Source organism: Nothoprocta perdicaria, unplaced genomic scaffold (assembly GCF_003342845.1).
Source record: "Nothoprocta perdicaria isolate Ctin4 unplaced genomic scaffold, notPer1 scaffold_7, whole genome shotgun sequence".
Classification (NCBI taxonomy): Eukaryota; Metazoa; Chordata; class Aves; order Tinamiformes; family Tinamidae; genus Nothoprocta; species Nothoprocta perdicaria.
Window position 1 is genome coordinate 880,668 of NW_020455976.1, and position 19,242 is coordinate 899,909.

The 19,242-nt window shown below is 62.6% G+C and overlaps 3 protein-coding genes across 3 annotated transcripts in view; 2 read left to right on the forward strand and 1 right to left on the reverse strand.

Annotated features, from left to right (window-relative positions):
- Window positions 1-1,253, forward strand: part of EXOSC1 (exosome component 1) — a 2,659-nt gene extending 1,406 nt beyond the window's left edge. The window contains exons 2-7 of the mRNA XM_026050668.1: window positions 54-128; window positions 193-281; window positions 406-439; window positions 580-630; window positions 717-801; window positions 969-1,253. Coding sequence (XP_025906453.1) covers window positions 54-128; window positions 193-281; window positions 406-439; window positions 580-630; window positions 717-801; window positions 969-1,075 — 441 coding nt within the window. The 3' untranslated portion in view covers window positions 1,076-1,253. The remainder of the gene's footprint in view (window positions 1-53; window positions 129-192; window positions 282-405; window positions 440-579; window positions 631-716; window positions 802-968) is intronic.
- Window positions 1,254-2,004: 751 nt separating this feature from the next.
- On the reverse strand, window positions 2,005-4,774 carry PGAM1 (phosphoglycerate mutase 1). The gene is made up of 4 exons (XM_026050521.1): window positions 4,549-4,774; window positions 3,730-4,004; window positions 2,988-3,168; window positions 2,005-2,898 (listed from the first exon to the last, which is right to left on the reverse strand). The coding sequence occupies exons 1-4, from the start codon at window positions 4,685-4,687 to the stop codon at window positions 2,729-2,731; spliced, it is 765 nt and encodes a 254-aa protein (XP_025906306.1). The 5' UTR covers window positions 4,688-4,774; the 3' UTR covers window positions 2,005-2,728.
- A 1,148-nt stretch (window positions 4,775-5,922) lies between these two features.
- Window positions 5,923-17,886, forward strand: RRP12 (ribosomal RNA processing 12 homolog). Its single transcript, XM_026050522.1, has 34 exons — window positions 5,923-6,076; window positions 6,209-6,453; window positions 6,553-6,636; window positions 6,880-6,956; window positions 7,160-7,265; window positions 7,470-7,586; window positions 7,707-7,845; window positions 8,181-8,308; window positions 8,663-8,761; window positions 8,837-8,928; window positions 9,016-9,127; window positions 9,320-9,417; window positions 9,585-9,699; window positions 9,972-10,114; window positions 10,783-10,904; window positions 11,052-11,116; window positions 11,201-11,363; window positions 11,513-11,667; window positions 12,234-12,301; window positions 12,447-12,540; window positions 12,840-12,998; window positions 13,118-13,198; window positions 13,276-13,381; window positions 13,564-13,671; window positions 13,901-14,058; window positions 14,429-14,520; window positions 14,679-14,840; window positions 15,012-15,163; window positions 15,265-15,381; window positions 15,718-15,767; window positions 16,072-16,150; window positions 16,414-16,481; window positions 16,845-16,927; window positions 17,150-17,886. The coding sequence occupies exons 1-34, from the start codon at window positions 5,938-5,940 to the stop codon at window positions 17,250-17,252; spliced, it is 3,879 nt and encodes a 1,292-aa protein (XP_025906307.1). The 5' UTR covers window positions 5,923-5,937; the 3' UTR covers window positions 17,253-17,886.
- The last annotated feature ends 1,356 nt before the right edge of the window (window positions 17,887-19,242 follow it).

A 19,242-nucleotide genomic window follows, 5' to 3' on the forward strand; every position in this document is an offset into this window, starting at 1 on the left:
GCGGCCCCGTGCCGGTGCCCACCCCGCGCTGAGCGCGGCCCCGCGCCCCGCAGCTGCCCGTGGTGTCGGTGCAGAGGGAGGCCGAGGCGCAGCTGCTGCCCGACGTGGGCGCCGTGGTCACCTGCAAGGTAGGCGCGCCGCGGCGGGAGCCCTGCGCRCAGCGCCGCGCGCCGCTCACGGCTGTGCCGGCAGGTGTGCAGCATCAACTCGCGCTTCGCCAAGGTGCACATCCTCTACGTGGGCTCCACGCCGCTCAAGTCCACCTTCCGCGGCACCATACGGTAGGGCGAGGGGTCTCTGCCCCGCGTGGAGCCAGCGGCTCCTGGGGGTGTTCGTGGGGAACCCCCTGCTGCGGGGCAGCCCTGGCCGCTCGCTCTGCTGCTCACATCCCTCCGTCTCCTCTAGGAAAGAAGATATCCGAGCCACAGAGAAAGACAAGGTGGGTGAGGGGCTGCCACGGCCTCCCCAGGCTCCCTGCTGTCCGTGGGCACAGGCGCTCGTGCCGTGGGCACCCGTGCCGCCGTGCCCGCGCTCACCGGCTCGCACACGGGCCGCCCGCGGCCTCCTCCTCCCGCGCAGGTCGAGGTCTACAAGAGCTTCCGCCCTGGCGACATCGTCCTGGCCAAAGTCGTATCCTTTCCTGGAGGGCCTGCACGGGGCCCGGCCTCACGCGCTCCCATCCCCTTGGGGCCTTTCCCTTAACGCGTGTCCCACAGATCTCCCTGGGGGACGCGCAGTCCAACTACCTGCTGAGCACGGCCGAGAACGAGCTGGGGGTGGTGGTGGCCCGCAGCGAGGCAGGTAGGAGCGGGCGCAGACCGGGCGCCGCTGCCCGTCCCCACCAGGAGCAGCTGACGCTGCTCCGGGCGCTGCCGAGCCCCGGGGCACTGGGAGGAGGGATGGGTGGGTGGTCGCAGAGCAGGAGCAGAGCGGGGCCCAGGGCGAGAGCCGCCGSTCGTGTCCCGCAGGGGTGCAGATGGTGCCCATCAGCTGGTGCGAGATGCAGTGCCCGCGGACACACACCAAGGACTTCCGCAAGGTGGCCCGCGTGCAGCCCCAGTTCCTGCAGACCTAGCGGCCCGCGCGCCTGCGCTGGCCCTTGCCCACAGCCGCCCTCCCGGAGCCGGGGTGCCCMGGCAGCCCCTGGGTTGGAGCCTGCTGCGTTCAGCGCCACAGGCTGCAGCAGCTGGCCAGGCCCTCACTCCGGGGCTGCGTGTTGTGTTTGTGCTGTGCATAATAAATATTTTCCTAGAGCTTCCTGCTCCGTGGCTGCCTGGAGGATGCACTCCAGCTGGTGTCATGCGCAGCAGCCGTAGYGTGGCAGGGGGTGAGAGCTGCCAGCAGCACAGGGCCAAGGGAGGCCGTCCCAGCAGCTTGGCTGCAGTGAGGAGCAGCAGCAGGGAGCTCCAGGGGGAGTGGAGGCTGCGCTGGCTCTGGGTACCTTCCCTGCAGGGCTGGGCTCCCTGCAGGGAGTCAGAGTCTATCCGAGTTTCCCCCAGACAGGGGGAGGCAGGTGCTGACCTGCCCAGGGCAGTCACAGCTAGGCTTGCTCCCTTCTCGCCCCATGTGCATCCCACGTGGTTCCGGGCAGGAAGGAGCAGGGGAAGTGCTGCACGCCTGCGCCAGCAACACCCCATGCACACGTGCTGCAGGCACCCATGCAGCAGCATGAATATTGCCTGCCCCAGCAAGGGCAGGGCTGTGCTCAGCTGTCCATGGGCACCCTGCTGTACGCAGAGCAGCAGCTGCTGCTGCCACSCAGAGCAGGGGCTCAGGGAAGTGCAGGGCAAGGGGGCAAGGCAGGGAGCCCSCCGGGGCCCTGGAGCAGGGGACAAGCTGCAGGCACCCACACTCCTTGCCTATCACTGCTTTTATTGAACTGGAACAAGACAGCTGCTATGGTTGGACAGTTACAGTGACCCAGTGCAGACCTAGGCTCGCTAGGGCAGCGGAGGGTGGAGGCCACAGCGACAGCGCCACGTACACACRCGTGGAAGGGGGCACAACAGCACCTGCTTCACCAACACAAGCAGCAGGACGAGGAGGGGCTGGGGCCGTGGGGAAGCTCATGAGAGTACGAGCCTCCAGGCACCAAGGCTTCCTCCCTCGCCCTTGTGCAAAGGCGGCAAGTTGAAGCATGGGCTGGTAGAGCTAGGTCCAAAGTGACACGTACCACCGTTGGGTGCTGTATGAARCACGGGAACACAGTGGGTCACACACCAAGATACACCCTTTCAGCATACAGACACCCTGGTCCCGTGGTGGCACAGCCACGCTGGGAGGGAACACCCCTCTTGGTCACTGGCTGTGCTGCACTCGCACTGCCGCTCCTGCAGGGCTCCTGGAACGGCTGAATCACGCAACGGAACTACAGTTACAGTAAGTGAGTGACGAGAGCTGCCGGGGAGCAAAGCGCGGGAGGAGTCRGGCGCGAGGGGGATGGAGCACCCGCTGCAGGCAGGCCCGAGGGCGGGGATGGCGTAGGGCAGAGCGCGTGCGGGCACCGCCTGCTCCCGCGCCAGGCCTGTTCACGGGCAGTCCCCAGAGCACAGGCTCCCCGGCTGGCTGCAGAGGGGAGCCTGCTCCGGCGGGAATGGGCCTGGTCCCAGAAAGCTGCTCCCCGCTCCAGCTCTGCAGCTCCAAGTTCCTACGGCTGTGGGGTGTGTGCACAGGTGGGGCGGGGAGGGAAGGGGGCTCATCTACCACTTGCTAGCCCGCACGTCCACCCTCATTTCTTGGCCTTGCCCTGCGCGGCGACGGCCTCCATGGCTTTGCGCACGGTCTCCTCGTCCCCCAGGAACTGCATGGGCTTGATGGGCTTCAGGTTCTTGTCCAGCTCGTAGACAATGGGGATCCCCGTGGGCAGGTTCAGCTCCATGATGGCCTCTTCTGACATGCCTGCAARGAGGGGCGCAGCCGCTCGCGGGGAGCCCTCCCTGCACCGAGGCGCTCCCTGCTCGCCCTGAGGATGGACGGGGCTGACCTACCTTCCAGGTGCTTGACGATCCCYCGCAAGCTGTTGCCGTGGGCTGCAATAAGGACCCGCTTGCCCTCCTTGATCTGAGGGACTATTTCTTCATTCCAGAAGGGCAGCGCCCGGGCAATCGTGTCCTTCAGGCTCTCGCACGTTGGCAGCTGGTCCTCAGTCAGGTCGGCGTAGCGACGGTCCTGCCGGCAGAGCCACTCTCACACAGCAGCCCCAAACCCACCCCTGCTGCTCATCTAGGAGCCAGCGTGCAGGGGCAGCTCCAGCTGGCAGAGCAAGGGCAGGTCAGGGCCTTCACCCATCCGCGCTCGGCCCAAGGACGGACATAAATACAGAGCTGGGCTTGCAGCTCCTGCCACCAGTGTCGCTGCTGCTGTAACAGGACAGCAAACAGCACAAGGCCACTGCAGGCTGGGAAATGCCTTCGAGGTAAACCTCAGCTCCAGGCTATCATGCCTGCCTAGATAAGACAGTGCTTCCCACCCTCTGTTCTCTTTATCCACCGCAAACGTCCAAATATTGGTCACAGGACTAATGATTAACGTGAATCCCCTGGAATCAGTCTGTGCCATGCCGGGGGGTTCAACCTCCTCAGGGACAGCGCAGGGTGAGCCGAGCTCTGCACCAGCCATCCCCACATGGACAGGAGCAGCGGGCAGTACCAGAAACACCCAACCCAGCTCCCTTCCCTGAGGGAAAGGGGACCAGCCACAGGACTGAGTGGCTGGAAAAACCTGCCTTACCTTGCTRATGGTGCTGTAGAAGGGGTGGTCTGGCTGCATGGGAGGCGGAGGGATGTCGTACGAGCGCCTCCAGATCTTCACCTGGGCCTCTCCGTGCTTAGCGGCCGTCTCGGCCTTGTTGAGGCCCGTGAGCCCTCCGTAGTGCCTCTCGTTGAGGCGCCAGGTCCGCACCACAGGCAGCCACATCTGGTCGATGGCATCCAGGACGGTCCAGAGGGTGCGGATGGCCCGTTTCTGCACGGAGGTGAAGCAGATGTCGAACTCATAGCCAGCRTCTGAAAGAGATGGGAGCCACAAACATCAGCGTGCAGCATCACCACGCAGAGGCCGGAAAAAAAAGAGCATCTCTGATCCAGGCACCAGGCCAACACCTCTGCCCTTCACTGCTCCTCTGCATTGGGGCRCAGTGAGCGAGCTCTGGAGGCCTCCTGGCCCTATTCCCCGGCTACGGACATTTCCAGGTCACAAAGAAGCCGAGCACGTGCGGCGGATGGGCCCGTGACTCACGGCATCGCCCGCACCGGTGCCCACGGCGGGGSGGCGGCCGGCGCAGCCCACGCCACGCACACACACGGGCCGCGCCTGCCCGCGCGGCTGCAGGGGAAGGACACGGCGCTTATGTAACCGGGGAGAGGGCAGCGCGCGAGCGGCCCGGGCCGCCCTCGCCCGCGGAGCCCCGGCGCTCGCCTCCCCTGCCGCGCTTCCCCGGCGGCGCGGGAGGCGGCCGGGCCCCGCACGGGGACGGCCCCATCCTCCCGCCCCGCGCTGCCGGTGACCAGGCCCCCCCGCCGCCGGTCCCGTGCCGCCCCCGCCGGGTACCTCGCAGGGCCTCGCCGCCGCGCTGCGCCTCCTGCTGCCCGGCGGGGCTCAGGTCCGCGTCGTACCAGCCGCTGAAGCGGTTCTCCAGGTTCCAGGCGCTCTCGCCGTGGCGGATGAGCACGAGGCGGTAGGCGGCCATGGCGCGGCTGTTACGACCGTTAGGACCGTTAGGCTCGGGGCTCCGCACGCGCTGCTTCCGCTCCTGCCGCCGCGCGCGACTGCGGCCCCCGCGCCCCGCCCCGCCCCGCCGCGCCGCGCCACGCGCATGCGCAGCCGCCCGCCGCCGCCGGAAGGGGGCGCGCGTGCGCGCAGCGGCGGCCGCCCAGGGCGCACGTAGCGCATGGCGCCGCCGCGAAGGGCGGCGCGACCTTCGGCGGCCGTGACGTCACCGCCGCCGTAATGGCGCGAGGCGCGGCGCGGCTGCCGCCGTAGTGCGCGGAGTAGCGGCGCCCTTCACAATGCCCGCAGACCCCCGCCGTGGCCGCTGTTCCCCTACTAAGGGCTCTGCACACCCCAACCAGCCCCTTGCGGCTATTGTGCTGGTACCAGCTTCTCTGCTTGTGCTTGGGCAGCTTCTGGTGGAAAATCTTGTGCTGCCCCTAGGAGCTTGTACAGGTCCTGGCAGCCCAGATTGAGAGGGCAGAGCAATGGGGAACGCACAAGAAGCAATAAACCTTGGGCAAGAGAGAAAGGCTCTCCTATTCTTACTTTGGGAGGAAAAGGGATCTAATGGGTGACAGGTTGCAAAGGGGATCTGGCTGCTTCCCACCTGACATCCAGGAGAAGCTGGAGASCAGGACTGAGACCCCAAGTGTCCACATCTCTGTGGCTTTGCTGGGCTGGGCCAAGAAGTGCTGTGCCAGCTGCTTCTGCTGGTACATTTTGAGGGATCATAGGGCCACTGGCTCTTGGGGCCCAGAAAACCAGTGTGCCCAAGGAAGGTGCAGGATCCTTCCTTACCTTGTTTTCCTTTATGTTGACCTTCAAGGAAGGCATCATAACAAGAGCCTATGCTGGATCAGGAAAGCTGAACGGCTYCCCAAGGTACTGATGCAAACTTATTCTGTCTTGCTCAGCTAGCTGTTTTGCTAGCTCAGCAAACTCTTGCACATGTCCCCACAAGCCCACATTCACAGCCTGCATGGCACTCCCCACTCGTGCAGTCCAAGCCCAGSCCCTTCTGCTATGGTGAAGTTCCGTGGTCTCCCATCTAAGCCGTCATCACGCGCGATCCTGCTTAGCTTCCCAGGCATCGCTCCCCACTCACCCCCAGGGAGCCGCCACCGCCCGCAGGCAGCCCTGCCCTCAACCAAGATGGCGCCGGGCAGCGGAAGCGGGCTCGCGGCCGGGCGGAAGCGGCGCGGGGCGGGCACGTGGAGACGGGCGAGCATGGCGCGGTGCGGGCGGCTCCGCTCGGGCGCCGCCGCCAAGCTGAAGCGCTGGCGGAAGGGCCACAGCAGCGACTGCAACCCCGAGAGCCGCCAGCACCGCCTGGCCGCGCGCAGCCGCTTCTACAGCCGGCCCGCGGGTGAGCGGCCCGGGCGCGGCCTGCGCCTCGGGCCTAGCAGGGGCCGGGGGGACCGGGCGCCGTGGCGGCAGCGGAGGCGAGGGGCGCGTGTGTGCCGCGCTGGTGCTCAGGGCCCCTCTCCTTCCCTGGCAGGGAAGAGCAGCCTGACGGTGGATGCGGTGAAGCTGCACAATGAGCTGCAGTCGGGGGCGCCGCGCGTGGGCCGCGTGAGCGACAGCGCCCAGCTCTGCATGGAGGAGGAGGAGGAGGAGGAGGGCGCCGAGGCCGCCACCGAGAAGTCCTCGGGCACCTTCCTGAGCGGGCTGAGCGACTGCACCAACGCCACCTTCAGCAAGGTGCAGCGCTTCTGGGAGTCCAACTCTGCCGCCCACAAGGAGGTACCGGGGGAGCGGGGCTGGGTGCGGGGACGGCCCCCGGGCGCTCCCGCAGCCCGCTGGGCTCAGAGGACTGACCCGCTCCTCTCGCCGCTTGCCTAGATCTGCGCGGTGCTGGCGGCGGTCACGGAGGTGATCCGCTCGCAGGGCGGCAAGGAGAGCGAGACCGAGTACTTCGCTGCACTGGTGAGTGACTCGGGCAAGGAGACATTCAGGGAGCTCGTGGCAGCTAAGATGTGCACATGGTGACCTGCGCACTTGGGAATGGGGCTGGAAGGTGCTGTTGTCCATGTCTGCAAGGCTCTGGGCACCCTTCACGAGCAGAGAGGTTGCTGGGCTGCTCCTGGTGCTCAGCCAGCTATTGCTGTCTGTCGTGTGGCTGGTGGTGGCCATCCTGGATGCTTTTTCTCACTCCTCCTCTGTTCCCAGATGACCACGCTGGAGGCAGTGGAGTCCCCTGAGTCTCTGGCTGCTGTTGCCTACCTGCTCAACCTGGTCCTAAAGCGGTGAGTGCCCAGGCAGAGGGCAGGGAAAGCTGCCCAGGCCAGGTCCTCATTCTGGGGAAGCGGCTGGTACTGTCTGCCCCCRTGCTGTGCTGGGGAAGGACTGGACCTCGGCAGGCTGTGTGCCTGCCACACAGTTCCATGTGTACAACCTGCTGCCAGTGGTCTGGTCTGTGCCCTGCTGATGCTCCCGCTCCTCTCCACAGTGTCCCAAGCCCTGTACTCGTGAAAAAGTTCTCAGACGCGTCCAAAGCCTTCATGAGCATTCTGTCTTCGCAGGCCTGCAGTGGCTCTACCTCTGCCCTCCGATGGGTGAGTAGGCGCAGGGTCAGCGAGCAGTGCCAGCTCTGTGGTGTCCTGGTGCCCGTGGGGCTTGGGGTGGGGTGGCTGCTTGGGAGTTGGAGCTCAGCYGGCTGCTGTGGGTGGTGCTGCCTGCTCATCTTGGGGCTGTTGCAGTTCTGGGGACTGGGGGTCCTAAGAGGTGACACTAATGTCCCTGCTGCTGTCCCCTCACAGGTYCTTTCCTGCCTGGCCACCCTGCTGCGGAAGCAGGACCTGGCAGCCTGGAGCTACCCTGTCACGCTCCAGGTCTATCACGGCTTGCTCAGCTTCTGCGTCCACGCCAAGCCCAAGGTGAGCCCCTTCTACGGGTCTGTGTGGGTGAGGGACGACGTTGCCTCTGGGCTCAGTCCTGGGGCTGGCCCTGCTCCCAGGGTCGGTGCTTCCCGCCCAGCCGCGTGTTCCCTCGCGCAGGTTCGGAAGGCAGCTCAGTACGGCGTGTGCTGCGTCCTGAAGGGCAGCGAGTTCATGTTTGGTGACGCAGCCCCTGCCCATCATCCCGYGGCTCCATCCACCGCCAAGTTCTGCGTGCGAGAGATTGAGAAAGCTGGAGGTAGGGGACACTGGAGCAAGGGGTCTTGTAGCTGCAGAGAGGTGTGGAGCATCCTGTGGCCACGCGGGATGGGGACATGATGGCATTTGGGGACAGGGCAATGTGCAGGGCCCCGGATCCCTGTGCTAGGGCTCCCGGTGCTGGGGAGAGTGTGGGATCATGCAGAGGATCCAGAGATGTTTTGCAGGGCTTTCAGCCACCTCTCTATTGCTCCACCCTTCCTAAAGGCATGGTGGGTTTATCCATTAGATTGCAGGTCTGACACAGAGCCTTTGCCTCGTGCAGCACCGGTGCTGCAGGGTGCTGTGAGCTCAGGCCCTGCTCTGCTCCCACAGGTGCCAAGGAGGCCACTACCACCCTGCACGTCCTGACACTGCTGAGGGACCTGCTGCCCTGCTTCCCTGCGGCCATGGTGAAGACCTGCTGCGAAACCTTGCTCAGAGTCATGACCCTCAGCCACGTGGTGAGTGTCCTGTGCCCAGCATGAAGCTGTTGGGCGGGGAAGGGGGCAGGCCCTGTGCCAGAGCTGTTGACTTGCGYCCTGTAAGGTCTCAGGCTCCCTTGGCTGCTGTGGGAAGTTGTGCACCCTGTAAATACAGGAACCAAATACAGAGGAGCCTCCGGAGCAGTTGATGTGTGGTGGCCTGGCTGACATCAAAGASGGAGGCCATGGCTAGATGGGGCACAGAGGCAATGGGGTCAGGGTTTTCCATGGGGCTGGCTTGGGCAAAGCTTTTATAGAGATACGGAAGCAGAAGGGGCAAAGGAGGCACCGTCTGTCCCAGAGCCTGCTGTCCTGACACCTTTTCCTTTGCAGCTGGTGACAGCATGTGCCATGCAGGCCTTCTACAGCCTCTTTGGTGCCCAGGCCAGCTCGTCCTGCCTGCCAGCCGAGCTCAACGCCCAGATCATCACAGTGAGTGCAGGGTGCCAGAGGGGGAGGGACAGGGCTGGTGTGACCACCGCACACACCCACCCTCTGCTTCCCCAGGCCCTGTACGACTACGTGCCCAGCGTGAATGACCTGCAGCCACTGGTGACCTGGCTGTCCACCATGGAGAGGGCACACACCAACCTGAGCAGGTACGGGCACGGGCTGCTGCTAGGCAGCGAGCAGAGGCTGCCAGGGCGGGCTCTGTGTCTCACTGGCCTGGACTCTCTCTCCCCCAGGCTGCAGAAGGACCTGTGCTGGGCTCATCTGCCCCGGCTCTTCTCCACCGCCATGAATTGCTTCCTGTCCCCGCACTCCCAGGTGGTGTCAACTGCAGCACAGACCCTTGAGGTACTTACTGTTCCCATGCACGTCTTCCTGTTGGTGGGGGGACAGTCGAGCTGGTCTTTCCTGGAGGCCAGGCTGGGGTCTCCATCTAGGATTTTGGGGCTTGTGTGGAAGCAGTGGGCTGCTCTGTGCTTGGACTTGCCCCTCTGTGCCCACAGTCCCTACTGCTAATCCTCCTTTCCTTGGCTACCACAGAACCTCCTGAGTGACTGTGTTGCTCCCTACATGGGCGATGTAGGCACCGTCTCTGCCTCTGCCCCAGCCCCTGGCTCTTACCTCTGCAAGATGTTCAGGTGAGGATCACTGGGSTATGGGAAAGACTCTCCCCATAGGCCCAGCTGAGCTCTCACCGGCTTCTGCCTGGTCCTTGATCACTGCTGGCAGGTCCTGGTTGGCACGGGCAGTGTCAGCACTGCCTTGTGCTGTGCCAATGTCACCATCTCCCCCTCTTTTTCACCAGGGCCGTGGAAGATGGCCTGACGTATCGTTTTCATGCAGCGTGGGCCGATGTGCTGCTGGTGCTGGAGATTTTCTTTGAGTCCTGTGGGAAGCAGTGCCATCCCATCATGAAAAAGGTGAGCAAGGCTGGGGACGCTGAGCTCAAAGTGTCTTAGGGCATGGAGCAGAGTCAGAGGAGGTGGCTGCTCCTCTGATTGAGCTGCATTACTCACTGTAGCAGCAGAGTGGGGCTATTGCAGTGCCTGCCATCCCACTCGGGCATGGGGAGAGCATGTGTGGCCTTGGGACACCCCGGGCTTGCAGTGCAGCTGCACAGTGCAGCTGGCATCCCTGGGCAAAAATAGTGAGTGACGTGCACCCCTGTGACTGTCCTGCCCTGTYCCTGCAGTGTCTGCAGTCCCTGTGYGACCTCCGTCTCTCCCCACACTTCCCCTACACCGCTGAGCTGGACCAGGCCGTGGGCGCCGCCGTGAGTGCCATGGGTCCCGAGGTGCTGCTGCAGGCCGTGCCCCTGCAGATCGACGGCAAGGAGTGAGTACAGCCACGCAGCCCCTCGCCGCGGGGAGCAGCTCCTGCCAGCGGAGCACACTTGTCTCCAGCTGGAAAACCCTTCTGTCCTTAGTACCTTTGCACTTGCTGCAGAAAAGGGCAGTGGGAGTCCTGGTTGCCTGCTCTCCTCCAGCCTTAGCTGCTGTCTAGAGCCCTGAGCCTYCTTCTGCCGCAGAGTAGGATCCTTTCCAGCTTCCTTGCTGGGCCCCGGCCTGTGGCTGCACTAGGCCAAGCACGGATGGCCCTGGCTGAAGGTCTCATCCCCTGTGCTCAGGCAGGAGTGAGAGTGGGGCTGTTCGGGGGTGATGCCTCCCCAGCCTCARGCTGCTCTCAACTCAGGGCTCCCTGTGCACAAGGGTATCTGCACATTCTGTGGCATCRTTGCTAATGACTGGTTTGTAAAGTATCCATGATAAGATGCCATTCTCTCACTTCCTTTCCTCCTTATCCAGTTTCCTCCCAGTTCTTGTACTGGGAGATGGTTGTCAAGCCTTGCCTGTCATGTTCCTGTTTGGTCCACATGCTGGGCTGGAGGCATTCGACTCTGCTGAGCCTCCCTATCCCCAGCTCTGGTGCTGGAAGTGTCCTGTGCTGCGGGGCTGGTGCTGGTGGCCCCCCATGCACCCCTCACGCGTGTGTCCCCTCCCCAGGGAGACGCTGGATTTCCCCCGCAGCTGGCTCCTGCCCGTGCTGCGCGACTACGTGCAGGACACGCGGCTCGACTTCTTCACCAGCTACTTTCTGCCMCTGGCAGCCACCCTGAGAAGCAGAGGTGAGGAGGGGTGATGGGGCAGAGACCCCGCAGACTGCAGGCCTGGGCTGTGGGGAGCCCCAGTGTGCTCCCTGGGACCTCCCTTTCTTGGGGTAGAGTGACACTTAGCCACCTCTGCTCTGTTCACCTCTCCCTTCTCTTCTGCAGCCATGGAGTTTGCCCAGGCTGGAAAGAGCCTGGAGTCCAAGATCTACGACACGCTGCAATGGCAGGTAACAAGGGGCCCCAGAACTGCTGCTGGGGGGTGTTAGCAGTGCCCAGCACRGGAGGGTCCAATTTCCTCCTTTGGCTTTCAGGTGTGGAGCCTGCTGCCCGGCTTCTGCATCCGTCCCACAGATGTGGTGGTGGCCTTCAAAGGCCTGGCCCGCACCCTGGGCATGGCCATCAGCGAGCGCCCGGACCTCCGCTCCACCGTGTGCCAGGCCTTGCGCACCCTCATCCACAAGGGCTGCCAGACAGGTTGGGGCACATGCTGGCAGTGCCAGGGGGAATCCTGGCACAGAGGGGTCCYGCATGGGGCTCGGTGGTGGCCCCCTTTGCGGGTGTCCTCTGCAGTGACCCTGCAGGTGTGACAGGCCGATGCACACAGCACCTTGTGCTCTCCCTAGATGCAGAGCGGGCAGAGGTGGGTCGCTTTGCCAAGAATTTCTTGCCCATCCTCTTCAACGTGTACAGCCAGCCCGAGGAAGGCGGGGACAGCAGTGCGCAGCGCCGCTCCGTGCTGGACACTGTCCGGGCTTACCTGACCGTCACAGAGCCACAGGTGAGGGGTGCCTGGGGAAAGGAAGGTGGCTGTGCTGCTCAGGCAGACCCAACCTGGTGGGCTGGTGGGTTCATGGTCGGGAAGAAACAAGTTGGGCAGAGGACAGTCCCTTTCCTGCCAAAATCCTTTCCTGAGGTTGCTGCTGCATCTCGAGCGTCATACGTGAGTCCTTATTGAATTTGCCCGGCCCTTTTGGACTCCCTAGTATTTGCATCTTCACTGTAGCATGTAGCRATGGTTCTCCCGGGTGCATTGCATGTTCTTGGAAATGTGCTCCCTTTGGCCCATCCTGAGGCTGTTCCTGGGCTGCAGCAAGGGTTGCCTGAGCAGCGGTGCTGCCACTTTGCTCGTGGGGCTGCAGCGTGGCCGTCAAATGAGCACATGCAGTTCTGCAGGGGCCCTCGGGCGCCGAGGCTGCTGCAGAGCGCAGCAGAGGAGCAGGGTGGTGGGCACCAGGGTGCGAGCCCRAAGTGAGGGTGCCCGTCGCATGCAGAGCTGCCAGCCTGAGCCCATGGGGGTGCAGGGCCAGGATGGGCAGCCCTGCCAACYGTGTGCCTGTCCCGCAGATGGTGTGCGGGTTCCTGCAGAAAGCCAGCGAGAAGCTGATGAGCTCCGAAAGCTCAGAGTTTGCCAGGTAACACCCAGGGGCTGGGGCTAAGGGGTGCCCAGTCAGCACCCCTGGGGAAGTGCTGCTGTCCTGCGTCAAAAGTGGCTCGCAGATGGGAGTCCCAGCATTGCAGGAGGCTGTTAGTGTCTTGCTGATGATCTCTCTGCTTCAGGCTCTCCCTCCTGGATCTGATCGTGGCAATGGCCCCCTACGCTGATGAGCAGTCCCTGGACTCCCTGTATCGCACTATCCAGCCTTCCCTGCAGGTGAGTCGGCTCCCAGCCCCACAGGTGCAAGGGGAGCAGGAGGGCACCTTCCCCTGAGAGGAGGGACATGGGTCGTGCTCCTCCTGCCCACACGCAGAGCATGTGGCTGGTTAGGATGAAGCCGGGGGCACACATCAGGCCRTGCTGTCCTCATCTGCTGCAGGAGCAGGCTGGGGCTGTGGTAGTGCCCACGGGGAGCTGCTCACTCCAGCTTGGAGCTATGCTGTGGGCCAGGGCTCTGCTGTGGCAGTCCCCAAGGCTGTGCCCTGCTCAGCGCCGCGCGGTGCCTGTCCCTGCAGAGCAAGGAGCACAGCATGCAGAAGAAGGCGTACCGGGTGCTGGAGGAGGTGTGCGCCGCCCCCCAGGCGCCCTGCCAGGCTTTCGTCCACTCCCACCTGCAGGATCTGCAGGCAGCGCTGCTGGACTCGCTCAAGAGCGCGGCCTCCCCGGCCAAGAGGGTGAGAGCGAGGGCTGCCGGGGCAGCGCTCGGCCCCTGTGAGGAGGGGACAGGGAGGGCTGCAAGAGCAGCCGGGCGTGTGTCCCTGCACCTGACAGCACCAGTGGTCTCTTTGTGCAGCCCCGGCTGAAGTGCCTGTTCCACATCGTGAAGCAGCTCTCTGCAGAGCACGAGCCCTTCATCACCGCCCTGGTCCCGGAGGTGAGGCCACGCCGGCGGGGCCTGCCCCGTGGGGCTGCGCAGGCCGCAGTGGGTTCTGACCGCAGCTGTGTCCCCAGGTGGTCCTGTGCACCAAGGAGGTGTCGGTGGGGGCCCGGAGGAACGCCTACCTGCTGCTGGTGGAGATGGGYCATGCCTTCCTGCGCTTCGGGCCCACGCCGCCAGGTGAGCTGCTGCCACGGCTCTCTGCTCGGCCCCAGGGGAAGTGGGACTCGTGCTCAGCACCCAGTGCGATGCAGAGCAGAGCCCTGGGGCTGGGGAGGAGATTGCTGGGCATAGAGAAAAGCACCAGGCTGCTGAGATGGGCCCGCAAGGCTGCTGGGTGCTGAGCTGCACCTCTCTTGCAGAGGCCATGGAGCGGTTCTTGCTCCTCATCTACGCGGGGCTCACGGGCTCGGTCACCATGATCAGCTGCACAGTGCTGGCCCTGACCCGCCTGTTCTTCGAGTTCAAAGGTGAGTGCRTGCAGGGCAGGGGGGGATCTGGGGCAGCACTGCCCCACGCTGCRGGGTTCACTGCCCGAGAGCTGCCCAGGCTGTGGGCACCAGCCCTCTGCTGTGCCCAGCACTGTTGGCAGGGCTGGTGCRGGTGCTCTTAGCTGTGCTGGGCAGGGCAGTGTCCCGCGCAGTGGGACAGGGTGACTAGTGGCAGGAGGCTCCTGGCTGAGCCCTGCTGTGCTTGCAGAGCACCTGGAGGTGAGCGTGGTGGAGCAGCTCCTGCAGAACGTGTGCCTGCTGCTGCGCTCCCGCACGCGCGACGTGGTGAAGGCGGCRCTCGGCTTCCTCAAGGTTGTGCTGCTCCTGGTTGATGTCAACCTGCTCGCCAAGCACGTCCAGACAATGGTGAGACCCGAGTGCGGACGTTCCAGTTGGGGTGGCAGAGCAGAGCCTTGGGCTGCCTTGGGACTGGTATCCTCAGGAACATCCCCAGCAGCATCCGGCTTCTGCCTGGGAGCTGAGGGCCCAGCCCTGGTCCCAGGGCCTGTGAGAGSAGCGAGGAAGCCATTATCCTGCATGCTGGCCTGGATCTGCCAGAGCCTGCCTATAGCTCAGCTCTGCCMAAACAGAGTCCTCCTTGTGCCCGGGCGGGTGGCAGGAGGGTGCTGAGGTGCTGTGGGTAAGCAAGGACAAGAAGGCTGTGCAGGGGCAGGGTGGGGAGGCAGGGTGCCCAGGACAAGGTGCTCCAAGCTTGAGGGTTTCYCTGTCCTGGCAGCTGGAGGCCGTGGGGAACCTTTCGGACGACATGAGGCGTCACTTCCGCATGAAGCTGCGCAACCTCTTCACCAAGTTCATCCGCAAGTTTGGGTGAGTTGGGGGTGTTGTTGGGGCCTTGGGCCACCCCACTGCTTGTTGGAGCAGCACTGGGGCGATGAGGAGTATCCTGGGAAGTGTGTGGGAAGAAGTGGTGCTGTCCTGTGTGTGTGGGGAGCTTGGGCTCTGATTGCTGTCTCTGCCCCACTCAGCTTCGAGCTGGTGCAGGGGCTGCTGCCGGCCGAGTACCACAAGGTGCTGGTGAACATCCGCAAGGCCGAAGCGCGGAGCCGCAAGCAGCGCGCCCTGAAGCGGGCAGCGGCCGACAACGAGGAGGAGGAGGAGGCACCGCCGCTGCCGCCCCGGGGAGACAGGTAGGGATGGAGCAGAGCCCTGCAGAGCCCCTGGTGCTGGTGCCTTTGGGGACAGGGGAATAGCTCCGGAGTGGGGCTTCCCATGTGCAGAGGAGCAGGCAGGGCCCTGGGCCTGGGGTCTGCAGCCCTGGGCTTGYTCTGTTGCTCTCATCCTCTCTGCTTCTTGCCCAGCATTGAGGAGGTCCTCGCTGACTCGGAGGAGGAGGAGGAAGAGGAGGAGCGCAAGAATCAGTCATGGCAGAGGGGCCAGGCGTGGCTGAAAGAAGGGGAAGAGGATGAGCCCCTCAACTTCCTGGACCCCAATGTGTCCCAGCGAGTGCTGGGTGAGTGACGGGGCATCACGTGCGGCTGGGGTGGCAGCCAGCATGACGCACGGGGGCTGGCGGTCTCTGCCCTAGCCCCTCATTTATCTGTCCATGTGCAGCCACCAAACCAAGCACCAAGAAGCCCAGAGGAGTGAGCCACGACTTCCAGGTGTCTGAGGATGGCCGCCTGATCATCCAGGAGGAGGAAGAGGAGGTGTATGATGAAGAACCTAGAGGTACGGCCTGGGCTGGTAGGGGGCCACCCTACATTTACTCTAGTTCTCTGATTTTTTCTTCCTTGCTTTTTTTCTTGCAAGTGGGAGCTTGGGGGATGGAAGTGGAGGTGGTGGGATTGATGTGGCCTTGTACTACAAGGTGCAAGACCCTGCCAGAGCCTCTGGCACAGAGGGAGACTGTCTCCACTGCTATCAGGAGGGTGTTGGATGGGACATGACCATCTGTGTTGTGGGATATCCTCTTGGTAGAAGCACTCTGCTCGTAGCAGCCTGCTGGCACAGTGTGGGAATACGCTTGTCCCTGTGTCCTGCTGACCCTGCTGTCCTGTGCTGCAGGAGCAGATGAGGACGTGGCAGATGTGCTGCAGGAAGTCGGCATTCGCAGTGTGAGTGTGGCCTCCTTCGTGCTCTGGAGGGGATGSGGGGCTTGGCTGGGCTGGGCTGGGCTGAGCCCCTCCGCGCTGTGGCAGCTGCAGCTCTGGCCCAGAGGCTGGTGGGGAGACCAGGAAAGYAGCAGCTTGGAGAAGATGCCAGAGGGCGGCCAGGGTCAAGGGATGCGCATGGAGTGTGGGGGCCTCTGGGTACCCTTTGGAGCAGGCAGGAGGCTCTCTGTGCCCCATGGAGTTGCAGGTCTGCGGGAGGGCAGTAAGGACAAGCCAGTTGCTGAGCCCCCTCTTCTGCTTTCTCCAGAAGAAGAGCCAGAAGCGTCGGTTTAGAGAGGAGCCAGACGACGAGGAGATGGAGTCTGGGGCCTACCCTCAATACAGAGGTGAGCTGCCTGGTCTGCTGCTCTCCGGCCAGCCCAAACCATGTGCTGTTACTGCTGGCTTTCTGCGAAGCAATTAGGGCTGAGGTTTTTGCCCGTGTGAAAATTTCCCACTTTTCTGCTTCTCGTCTTTGCCCACACCTAAGAGCTGGAGGCAAAAAAGGGAGCAGTTCCCCCAGCCCTGTTCTCGTGTTGGAGCTGGAAAAGGGGGAGCCTGGTCCTGGTCTGGGGACCTCCTCCTGACCTGCATATTCCCTGTTTTCCAGCTGGAGGCTCTGGGATCCACCGGCAGCTGGGCAAGGAGCCAGCCTTCGGCACAGAGTACAGATCCAAGGTGAGGACTCCTTGGGCTCACCAGGCTTTGGGGCAGGATGCTTTGGGCTCTGGTGAGAGGAGTGCTCCCTCCATCAGGGAGGGGCTAACAGGGCAAGCGCAGGGCAGCTGTTGGCCTGGGGGCAGGACCCTCGAATGGAAGTCACCGAACTCTGGCTTCCTCTGAGTGTTTCCAGCCCATCTTGCCCTGCCTCTCTGTGCGCAGTGCCCACTCRCAGCAGCTGCCTTGTGCTGCGACACTGGGGGGGAAATCTGGCCCCAAGGGCCTCCTGTGCTTCACAGTGGGGGCTGGTGTCCCCACTGCAGCACAGGCGCGTGCCAACGTTGCCCCAAGTGACTCCCTTTGTGCTGGCATCTCTCACAGAAAGGCAAAGGGGACGTGAAGAAGAAGGGCCAGCTGGACCCGTACGCCTACATCCCACTGAACAGGGCCAAACTCAACAGAAGGTGGGTACTGCTGGGAAGGGCATGGGGTGGGGGACAGAACCAAGGCTCTGTTCAATCCTGCTCTRTGTTCCAGTTCCCTTGGGGGTCTGGGGACTCTTTGCTGGCCCCTTGCTCTCTGCTACTCCTTGCAGACCTGGGAACAAGCCTGTGCATTCGCTGCGCAGGAGCCAGCTGTGTGCAGTGCCCAGGCTAACGCAGCCTTGTGCTCCTTCCTYCCCTTAGGAAAAAGGCAAAAATGCAGGGCCAGTTCAAGGGCCTGGTGAAGGGCGCCCAGCGCGGGGCCCAGGCGGGACGCAGGAACCGCCCRAGGGACCGGCGCCCCTGAGGAGCCTTGGACACTCCGTCTGCACCTGCCCGGCCCTTGGAGTGACACTGTCGGTCTGGACGTGTGGGGACAAGGGAGAGACTTCTGCGCCGGAGGTGACCGGCACCTGCTGGAGCCTCCYATGGAAGCCTCCCCGCGGCATCACGGGCTCACAGCCCCAGCCCTGTCCCCCCGTGCTGGGAGGAAGGCGGTGGGTTGCCTGACACTGGCCCACACACTGGTGCGTGTGTGAGAGCAAGTGATGTGTAATGAATTCTCTGTTGATAAATTCCCACTGTTCCTATCCAGCCTTGTTTCCTCCCGTCCTTCCCATAGGTCCTGCAAACTCTTTCTGTTTGCTGGAAGCTGCTGCAGCCTCACGGTGCTGCCCTTTCTCCTACTCATGAGAGCTGAAACTGGCTCTTTCCTGGGCCCACTTCCCAGTCCCTGGCACTGAGGCTACTCAGATACTTCAGGTTCACCCCAGCATCTGTTTTTACCCTGTTACTTCTGCTAGTGTTGGCCAGAGTGCCCTGGAGAAGACAAGGATGGAGTTGAGCCAAATGGATACACAACAGCTCTGGGCTGCAGGTCCTGCGACAAATGGTTCCCACTGTGAAGGACATGTATTTATGAACATATCTGGTTTTTCTTTCTTCTTCTGTATTAAAAAGCTTTTAGTCCTTTGTTGTTTCCTGTCATGGTAGCTTACGTGCTGGAATTACAATGCTTCTCTGTCTTGTCAGAAGCTGAACGGATTGTGCTTGTTCAGCCTCTTCCTGCAGGCTTCTGTCTGTAGGCTGCAAATCCAGTTTTGTGGCTCTCTTTGTGCTTTTTTTGTTTTTGTTTTTTTTAAGATCCTTTTAAAAGCCTGGGTGTGGAGGGAGGAGCTCTTGTGCTGCTATTGTGCCTTGCCAGGGGCACTGTCTCCTTCCTGCTTCCCCATGCTGGGATCTCGCCGGGATGCTATGTACAGGGTTGTGAGGAGGCGCTGCTGCTCTAATTCTGTCAGCAGTTCCCTGTTGCTGGCCCTAAGGCTCCCATTCTCCCATTTTTAGGGGAATTGCTTTGTATTTYTTATTCCTACCTGGAAGTACTGTTTGCATGGCTCCAGTCCTGGCTGTCCTGGGCAGCAGCCTGTGTTTCTGCCCCCAGTCTTCTTCAGTGTTGCATACTTGGCAGCAAGGATTTTTATTTTCTGACCCATGGTGTAAGTATCCAATATTAGCAGGTCTAAAACATAGCACTGGCTTCATCACTCATTTGTCCTGTTATAGCCTAGACTTGCTCATATCTTCTGTCCCCTGAAGGAAGAAAGCCTCAAGACCATGAAGAAAAACTACTGCAGAGCAAGGAGAAAAAAAGAGTAAAATRAAAGTCCTGGAGGTGGAGGGGTTCACCCTGTCTCCCTGTGCGTGAGTACCCTCAAACCAACCCTCCGTACCCGCAGAGCTCTGCGGTACTGATAGAAATGGAGCTTTGTGAGCCCWCCACGAGGGTCAGGACACACAGACCTGTCACCATCCTGCAAGCCCTATAGAGCTCGCAGGCAGAGAGGGAACCTGCAAGCAGGGAGTGGATGCAGAGCCAAAATGACCGTGTTGAAGCTGTGTGGCATCTTCTGTGAGGTCTAATGCTCAGACCATCACCCCTGACTCCAAAAGCAGAGTCTGCCTCAGCCATAACCTGTAACACGCGGCTCCAGCTCCCTCAGAGCTGCCTCATTTATTGCTCCTTTTTATCTCTCTTTGCTCCTTGGAGACRGGAACTGGAGCCGCCTGTAGCTAATTCATTTAAAAGCTCCACATTATTCACTCTATTGTTCTTCATTTGCATGTTGTAGCTCAAATTAGTGCGTGCCTGTGCACAGCAGAAGAGTTTCATTAGCGCGGAGGCTGCTGTTCGCCCGAGCCGGTGTCCAGAGAACAGATTCTAYTGCAACAACATCTTGTTAATCAGCTAATTAATCATGTAATGCTGGAGAGGAGTCGGAGTGGGGCCCACAGAGGCT